This window comes from Pygoscelis adeliae, unplaced genomic scaffold (assembly GCF_000699105.1).
Source record: "Pygoscelis adeliae isolate BGI_AS28 unplaced genomic scaffold, ASM69910v1 Scaffold588, whole genome shotgun sequence".
Taxonomy (NCBI): Eukaryota; Metazoa; Chordata; class Aves; order Sphenisciformes; family Spheniscidae; genus Pygoscelis; species Pygoscelis adeliae.
The window spans coordinates 80,610-90,180 of record NW_008825322.1 but is presented as its reverse complement, the minus strand read 5'-3'; the positions used below and the strand labels follow the sequence as shown (position 1 = coordinate 90,180).

The 9,571-nt window shown below is 46.9% G+C and overlaps 2 protein-coding genes across 2 annotated transcripts in view; one reads left to right on the top strand and one right to left on the bottom strand.

The window, feature by feature from the left end:
- Window positions 1-27: 27 nt before the first annotated feature.
- TTLL9 (tubulin tyrosine ligase-like family, member 9) lies at window positions 28-9,376 on the bottom strand. Its single transcript, XM_009330293.1, is given in 12 exon segments — window positions 28-839; window positions 1,270-1,378; window positions 1,485-1,563; window positions 2,059-2,172; window positions 3,842-4,044; window positions 4,911-4,969; window positions 5,528-5,718; window positions 5,806-5,927; window positions 6,042-6,048; window positions 6,369-6,428; window positions 9,049-9,265; window positions 9,352-9,376. Coding segments are annotated over 12 exon segments (1,257 nt in total). The 3' UTR covers window positions 28-768.
- The window catches only part of DUSP15 (dual specificity phosphatase 15), a 9,865-nt gene continuing 9,668 nt past the window's right edge, over window positions 9,375-9,571 (top strand). The window contains exon 1 of the mRNA XM_009330292.1: window positions 9,375-9,416. Coding sequence (XP_009328567.1) covers window positions 9,375-9,416 — 42 coding nt within the window. The remainder of the gene's footprint in view (window positions 9,417-9,571) is intronic.

Sequence of the window (9,571 nt, the reverse complement as noted above, 5' to 3'; positions counted from 1 at the left end):
TCAAATGATGCAGCGTTCTGAAAATACCCTGTTTCGGACTCTTTAAAACTGAGATGCAATTTCTTTAAATCTAAAAAGCCAACTACCATTGCTTAAGTTATAAAATTCTGTAGCTAATGCCACGTACCCCACATGTACAACTGCAAGAAGCGAGGCTGTCCACCTCAGGCTTAAGTTTCAGATGCACAGATTGAAAATAACATGGACTTATTACCTGAACTATCTTGCCTGTAGCTTTTTTCAGAAAATTGCATCTCTTCTGGAGGCGAGCGGCGGTACAGAGCGCCAAGTCCCTGCGTTAGAGCCGCACTCTTACATAACCTGTGTAGTACGGCCAGTCAGCACCTCCGTAACGTGACGGCGAGGTTATTTTTACAGTATCATGGCAACAGGTTTTCTGCTCTGACATGTTTCCATAGTAGTAGCAGTAGGAGGATCAGGTGCCTGCCTTCCCTAAAAGCTTTGTTTTGCTGCGCAGAATGTGTTTAGCCCCTTTATTTTCTTACACGGTACAGAACTAAGCCATGCGAGTGCAGATGGGCAGCCGAGAAGCCAGCATCCCTTGTGTCTTGTGTCAGCCATTATGAGATACTTCGTTTGAGCTTATTGCAGCTTCCAAGCTGGGAAAGCTTCAGAAGCAAGAAGGCCAGCGTCTTGTGCTGAGCCAGCAGTGTGCAGAGAGAAGTGGGAACTGCTGCTGCCCGATACGAGGAAAAGAGAGTGAACTTCACCCATGGTGATCTCGCCCATCCCAAGCTTGGCATCACATTACACCTTCTGCTGTGCAGGAAGATTCCTGAAAAGCTGCTTCAGTTGTTTCTTCCTGTCATGGTAGCAGCCTGCAATGAAAACGTTAACAGGGGAGTTAGTTACACATCACCTTACTCCTCCTTCCTGTAGAGGTGAGGTCATGTCCCGCCTTCAGGTGAAGCTGTACTCGTGTTTTGTTAGTTAGAAACTACAGCCAGAGACGATTGTAGGCACACTGAGCTGCGTACTGCAAAATAAAGTTACCATACATGTCAGCCTCTCGGAAGTGTGACTTTAGAATCCGAGTACTACTTCCCAACAGTGAAATACATAACTAGCTTCAGGAACGTGCCCAGTAAACAGTCACCACAGTGACTGTAGAGCCGTTTTTGCAGCAAAGTTGGCATATGAAGAACTCTGCTGTGGCTTAATGCTTGAAAAGCAGGACTATAAACAACACTGTCCCCACTACGTATACGTGTTTGTTTTCAACAGCGCTCCTGCAGCCCGGTCGCTTACATCCACTTTTGGAAAGCGTTTGCTGCTTTTGGTCTCTTAATCCCGTAAAAGCCCACAAGCCCACTCTTGTTCTCTTACTCCCGAGTGAAAGGTGTGTGCTCTCCTCTTGCTGGTGTGCAGGTTAGCTTAAGGATGTGAGCAGGGCACCCTGCCAGCGCTGGATGAGCGCGCACCTCAACGTGTGTTTGCCATGACGTTCTCATTCACCGGAGTACCCAGTCTTCCCCCCCGCTGACAGGCCCGTCATTCCGTATCAGGTCAAAGCCTCCAACACGCTTCTCCTTCCCCGTCAGCCTACAACGTCAAATACACTTACTGAAGTACCTGAGCAATGACAATTATCTGTCTGCGCACAGGAATAAACTCCCAGACAATCAGAGACAAAGCGGAACAGCTGAAAGCAGTGGACATCTTTCTGCTATTAATATCTGAGGTTAGCACAGTTGCAAAGTCAATCACAAAATGCTGCAAGACAAGCTGCTTGGAACAGAGCGCTCCAGAAGCGGTAAGTGTGGGAGGCACAATGCAGAAGGGCCTCTGAAAGAGAGCTCTTGTGCAAGTCCCAGCTCTGACACAGACTCCATCCCCTTTGCAGCCCCGTGCTGCTTTGTTTTCCCACTCTGAAGTGGCAGCATGCTTGCTTACTTTGCTCCGTTTCTGGAAATTCATCATTTAATCACACAAAGGTTAGAGAATTATGATCAGTTGCCAAGAAAGATGTGGAACCAGACCATCCATTCCAAACATTTGAATAAAAACCCTTAGAAGGTAATAAACATCTTTGCCTGCCTGCCCTCCCTGTCCACAATATGAAGTGTGTCTTCAAGTAGATGACACTTGGGTTCACAGTCTTCCTGCCTACTGGCAGTGAGGGCAGGTGAAGCTGTCACCTCCAGAAGGCAGCTGAGGAAATACGACAACCGTAAATTAGGGAGAAACAGGCAGTTTTGCCAATGGTTCATCTAAGAGAAATGCCTGTCCACAAAGTCATTACCCTGCTAGCAGGCAAGAGTAAGTGTGAAGCAATAGGAAATCCAACCCCAGATCTCTTTCCCATGCACCGAGCCAAAGAACATTCTGAGCTTATTGCAAAGTTTCTATTCCTGTTCTCGATGGTACTAAAGAAAAAAAAAAAATCCCTCTAGCTTCCAGACAGACATACAAGTGAAAACCAAAGTCTAGCTGAAGCAGTAAATGCTGAGGAGAATTCACAGAATGAGCATTAACCCTTTTTTAGTGGCAGAACGCAGATATCTCCCGGGAACAGCTTCCTAGCACAACACGGTGTTCAAATAGCTCTCCTGTGAGAGCCCAGCAGCAATATCTGAGCACTGCAACGACATCGAGGACTTTCATTCTGATTCATTTGTTTCCCGACCAACTGAAGTTACTCCAGCTCTTTACGTGCAGGCTGCCTAAGCAGTAATTTGGTTTGAGGCTATGAGCAGAGTAAATTGTGCAAATTAGAGCTATCCTGGACCACAGCTGAGCTGCATTTATTTGCTCATTTGAAATAAAGCTGTCCCCAGCGGCACCACGTGAAATATTGGACTGAAGCTGACAGGAGACAGGGCTGCAACAGGTATACCGGCTACCATGTCTGGTTGGAGGGAAGAGTTAAAAAAAATAAATTAGATAAGGCATTTCGTAGGAGAGCACCGTCAACATAAGTCATATCTAAGGGAAATTTCCTTACCTATGGTACTGCTTGCACTTTATGTGATTAAGGCTGAAAGAATAATAATCCTATTTGCTTGTCATTTCTGAAGTAGTATTTGCTGTTTCTGTTTTTCTCAACTCCTGTAATGACAAGTCAGTTGCGCTCTTGGGTTCCTGCTGTTGCAATTCTTGGGTTGCGTACATAGCAGATAAAATTCTGAGAATTTCAGCTGAACTTTAATGATACGTATTTTTCCCTTAGCCAGTGAGAAAAGCTGCGTTTTAAAAAAAAAAAATAATCTAGAGTCAAATTATGTTTTAAAGTTGTTGGGGTTTTTTTGTTGCTTTGTTTTAAATACCCTCAACTCCTGCGGAGTCCTTTTCTCCACAATTAGCAGGAGGGACCTCTTTCAGTTGGGGTCTGCCTTTTAGCCGGTGGACCACAGACACGGGTTATGTTTAGTGCTGGCAGCTAAACGGCACCGGCTGGAGGTTTATCAATGCTGATGGGGGACTGCTGTGAGAAGAGATGATGGTAACGCTCCATCTCTGGCAAGTGCTGTGACACTTGTGATACGCTGATAACGTATTAGGGGAACATATTCCAGAAACAGCCAAATTGGCAGGGTTTCACAACACAGTGCTCGAGATCCTACAGACAAAGTTACGGGGTGCTGCACCCAGCTAATAAACCCCGATACTCGGAGCAAAAGCAGCTGTATCCTTCCAGACGGCAGCTCCCTTCATGTAAAACAGTTCAAACCTCTCTACACGTCACTTGCGGTTCCAGGCTGGCTCACTTTCAGCCAGCCTGCAAACACCTACCTACAAGACGCAGAAGCATCACAAGAGACCCCTGTCCCAGGGAAAGCAGCTGGCCTGATGCTATAACCCCCTGTATGTTTATTAACACCCTTATGGTTTCAGGTCCCCATGGATCAGGATGTCGTACCCATAGAGCTCAAAACACTGTTTGTCACTGATAATCGCCTTCTGAACACTCTGGAGGCTGTGGATGAAAGCATTCTCCGTATCCACAAAGAGAACTTCCACCGACCCTGCCCCGCGCTGGGCGGTCGAGTGCTGTCCGAGCTGCTGAATCACCCCCTTGCAGCCCTGAGACATCCAAACACAACCGTATTAAGCTGTTCCCAACAGGTGACCACACATTTAGCCCACGTGATTTTTTTCAGTCATCACCCTATAGTCTCCACAGCCCAGCAAGAACTCTTAGTAAAAAGCCAGAGACCAGAAGGTAGCGGCCACCAGTCCCACAATGCAGTTAAACTCTTCAGGCTTGACTACTGTACAGCTATAGGAAAAAAAGTCCCCAGGTCCCCATCAGAAGTTCCCTAACAGCAATCAACATCTTCTCTTCTGTCAGGGTACTGCAAAGATCCTCCTTTTCCATACAGACAAGAGAGATTTATAGAAGGGAGCAGCCCATAAAATGGGAAGCTCAACACCATCCTCCATTACTCTCAAACATTGACCCTCACCTCGGATTCACGAGGAATCCGACGTCCCATTTAATTTTTTTCTTCCCCTCCCTCTCTCTCTTTCTCTCAGCTGCCACCCCTTGAGAGAGGAAGCTTAACAGTGACAGTTGTGTGCAGCAACGTCAACCTTGTTGTACTGCTGAGGTCTTAGAGGCGAAGGGCTAAGCTATAAGATATCTACATCTCAGAAGAGCGCTAACCAGAAAGTTACGAGGTTTAAAGTCAAAAAGATCAGCCTTGTAGATGTGCAGACAGCTGCAGAGCAACATTAAAGCAGAACGCTCGCCCAGCCTCCCTCCTAAAGCTGCTATCAACGAAATCACATTCATGGGTATCAGGAGACAAGGCAGCACAGTTAAGTGGCTGCAGCACGCGTCCACGGCGTGGCAGCTGGCAGGATGAGGTCAGCTTGCTTGCATCTGCCAGAAGAGCCCCAATGGCAGGCCGCGGGGGAATAGTCCGCAGGCAGCGCGTATCCCTCACCTTCCCGGGATCATAATCACATGTGGTCTTTTGCACTGCCACATTTGTGAGACGAACATCTGGAATGAAGTAGAGATAAGGATGAAAGACAAACAGACACCGAACAAGCAAATACGGAATTCTCACTCTAAACAGTCCTCTTCTGCCCCAGTGCCAATTAATTATCTTCCCTATCTGTAACAGCCACCTGAGCTTAAATCCAATACTGCACGATGATATCTTACTAAAAATTGCAGGAAAAATTAAAAATCAGAAGTAATCAAGAGTGGTATCTGGAAAATGAAAGAGTGACCGGCCTGAGCTAGTGCTGTATCTCATGGCTGGCACGAAGCTCTTCATGTCAGCATGTCTCCAAACCCCACCGTGCCTTCACCCAAGGCAGCTTGCTGTACCCTCAACTCTGGAAAGGCTTTTGATCGTTCAGAGCAAGCATGAACTTTGCTGAACTTTCACGGAGAGAAGTGATGGATTTTCCTGTCTCCTAAGCCACCAAATTGAGGTGGGATACCTTTTGGGAAGATGTGTTAATCAAATGAAAGCTATCAAACTCAATCCAGTAGCAAGCGTGACACATAGGAAATCAAATAGTTCTCTCCCATGAATCACCCTGTCCTTACGTTCTGTGAAGCCGAGGAAGAAGAAAGGCTGCCAACGTTCAGCCACTAACAAAACCAGAACTGACGTTTCAGCTTCGGTCCTAGCTGATTTGTCAAACTGACATTTCCAGTGATCTGGTGACTCCAGTTTTCCAATGAAAAAAGACAGGAGAGAAACAAGGTGACAGCAACAGCGACAGGACAGCCGAATCCTGTAGGTGTTTGCAGGAGTCAGGAGTGACAAGGTTCGTCCGATGCATCTAACATCAAGCAGTAGAATTGTACGTTCCTTTTCTTACCCTTCTTTACGGCACACACAGACAGGTAGGATACAGTGATCATCTCTGCTATTCAGAGTAAATTGTGTATTAGAAAAGCGAGCAAATCCGCCTCTGTACAACCAGGCCTTCAGTGGGATGTACTGGGAGAAGAGGAAAGGAGCAACTGGGCGTTAAGGCAAGGAAATCCATTTCTGGCATAATAATGGTGGTTTGCACTCACAGATGTCACTGGAACATAAACTCTCAAGTCAAACTTTCAACCTATGAAGTGCAGAGAAATGTATAATATAACCCAGTTGCTGATATTGCTGCCTAGTGTTAGACCTACCCAATATCAGAAGTTTATATATAAACATGCACACGAAGCGTAAGAAGTCAGATCCCAGATAAAGTATCTGACCATTTGGGAAAAGCCACGGTAAGAAACTTTGTTGTTGCCCTGGGGAATGGTGAAGGAATACTGCACGAGACAGGCACAGGAGAACAGAACAAGTCACCGGCAGGAGGAGAGGAGGAAGTAAGAGCAAAAAACCACAATGCCTGTTGGGTATTCCCCAAGGAGAAGACAGAGTTGTTCTCACCTTCTTCAATCAACGATATCCTTCAGTTTTCAGAACGGGAAAATTCCTTCACCTGGTGACCTGCCAACATACAGACAGAAGAGCAGAGTTACCGGCTTTAACATTAGCATTTCCTGCTCTTTCCCAGAATTTCAGTGTAGAAGCCCTGCATAACCTGATTCATCACCTGTTTGTATGCAAGCACATTTATTTAAGGTTATGGGGGCAGCGGGATCCAACAACAGCCCGCTAGTGCAAAAAGCTCAGATTCGTAAGTGTGAGGAGGATTCCTGGAGGAAAGGGCAGAGCAGGCAGCCAGCCTATGGGGAAGTTCCACGGTACCGAATAAACAAACTCTGTCACATGCTCGCAGAAATATAAGTAACGCAACATACGTTGTCGGGAATTTTGTGAAGTCACATTTTAAATTTGTGTGCGTGTGGTGGTGTGCTCCCCCCGCCCCGCCCCACGTAAGCAACGACCACCAGTGGGGGTCGTTGTGGCTGCATCCAGCTTATGCTGGACTACGGGAATGGACCGGCAACACGGTAGCCAAGGGCTGCCTGGAGCAGTGACCCAAACGACTTGCTGATATGCAAATATGACTATAAGTCAATCATCTTACTCCATAAATAGTGGAGAGCCCAGGGCCCGTTGAGCTCCCCTTGAGTAGGGACGCCTCTCAAGGTTACTCCTCGAGGCTGAGAGATTCCCTGCCGCAACAGATCCTCGGTAAGTGACTAACAGCATGCTAAACTCTGAAATCTTAGCTAAGTGATATAATGGACTGGTTGCGTATATATAATCCTTTAGACATAAACCATTGGCCAAGTCTGGGACTAGGATTGGATCCAGCCGCACCTAGACTCCTCCCTGAGAAGGAGTGTAGAAAGCAGGGGGGTCCTTTCTGAACCTCACGGCTCAACGGGAGGGTCTCCCTGACAGTGTTGTCTGACCCTGTCCTCTATGCAGTAAGGAATGAAGTGTACCTTGCCACTGAATCTTGTTAAACCAGTCGCATTTACCATTGAACTTTGTTAACTCACGCTTTAACTCACTGTTTTCTATCAATGAAGTGTATTGTTGCTTCTCTCCCTTACGAGTGAAGTGCAGTCTCACTTAATCCGTGACAGTCTGTTATAGAAGAACTTAATTAAACAGGAAAGTCATGAAAGACATCAGAGAACTATGGCAAGCAAGAGCAGAACAATCCTGAAGATAGCCTAGGCTGCACAGTGTATTGAAAGTGGGTGACGAGTGGCCCAGATAAGCCACCCGAGAAGCAAGGCCCCCCAGGGTACCTTCCCAAGGAGGCCCAGACTCCTGCAGCCCCAGGATGGGGCACTGTGCACGTCCTGACCTACTACTGCAGCTCAGCGTGGGAGTAGGCGAGCTGAGACGTTACAACACAGGGCTGCTCAAGAGCACAGACCGACAGAAGTAACACGGAGTTTATTTTTACTTGTCTGTGAGTTTTGAGGTCAGCCACAAACTATTTCATTTAAGTTGTTGGTATAATCTCAGTAATCACAGGCTTTTCATATATCCTTGTTTACTGTATTCTGGTTATTTACCATGTTAATTGAGGTTGTGGGCATGAAAATCAGCTTAATATAAGGGTTTTTTGTTGCCAATTAACACATTCCCATTTGTAGAGTTAGATAATCACTAGCTGCTATCCTCCTGGCTGTAATTCACATGTTAGTTTGCATAATTACCTCCCATTCACTTCTCATAAGTGTGCCCTCACCGATGGGCCTGACTCGCAGGGTAAGGCGAATCCTCCTGTCCCAGCCTCCTCGCCAGGCCTGCTGCGCAAAGCAAAGCAAAGCGGGTCTCACGGTATTTTTAATTACGCACCACGGCACGATACTCATGATGTTAAATGGCTCGAATCATCTGGCAGAAGCATGGTGTTTCTCAGCATCACGTTGTATTGTCGTAATTTCTAAAGGAAACACGATTTTTCCTCGGTCCCCAGGACACTGGCTGAAGTGGAAGTTGCTGCGTTCAGCCCAGCTCCAGGTAGCTATAGGTCTGGGGGGACAAATGTGATTCAGAACATGAGGCTACACTTCAGGTCTCTAACTGCAGAGCAGAGAGAAGGCAGTGCCAACCAAATCCACCCCAACCTGCGCTCCAGGCTGCTCACGGAGTCTCCCGTCATCTCGTCACGTTCCCAGGATGGAAGTCCGCTCAGTAAGTTGGCCGGACTTACGCAGGCTCGCATCTAAAACCAAACAGATGTTTTCATAGCTCCAGCTTTAGGGGCTGCCCTAAAACACTGCTTAACCAGAAGCCCAGTTAGACAGCTGCCCTGCACACACACACCCTCTTGCACACCTGCAGCCAAACTGAAAGATTTCAGAGCATGAACTTGGCCGTAACCCCACAGCGAGAACCCCTGGGAGCACAATCTGTTCCTCCACACAAGAACTCTGCGCTTTATACCTTCACCACTGAGTTAACTTTGGCTCTACAAATAAACTGAGCTGTCTTTTGACTGCTGAAATAAATTGTTACCAAAGAAGAAGTGCTTTGGTAGTACGTGTTGACCAGGACGCTGGCCAGGAGCACTGCTGCTCCTAGCCACCTTGCTATGCCCAGTTCTTCCTGCGGATTTCCTGCACACTCTCCTCTCCCTCTGCAGAACGAAGGCATCCATTCATCTCTGTCTCACTTTCCTTTGGAGAGTGAGCACATACTTACTGGTTTCAGAATTCAAGTGATGCCAGGATTCTTGCAAAATTCTTCCACAAACAAATAGTGCTCTGAAGGCATTTTGAAGGTCTTTGGAATAAAGGCACATTTTGTTGCCTCAAGCTTTCCTGCTTCTAACTGCTTCTGAAACCTCTTCAGGTTCTTCACTAAGCAGTTCTTCTGAATCAACTGAGTAGAAAAAGAAATATAAGGTTCAGCTCAACAAATGCTCCCACAGTCTGACTCGCTTTAATTGCCCTTGAGAAGCTTCTGGTGACATCTGGGGATCAACTGCACCACATACTCTGAAGAGAAAAATAAACAAACATGGATACCATTGAGTGCTGCTTTGTCTTTGTGGAGGAGAAGGCTCGATTTTGATTTTCTGTACCTCCGCGTGAACAGGGGAAGCCAGAACAGAGCAGGCCTCACGATCTGTGTTCTACCATTTCTAACGTAGCCTTCCTCTGCAGTCAGCACGCTCCTCTCCAGAACAGGCAGCTCTGAGCAGCACTGCCCACGCC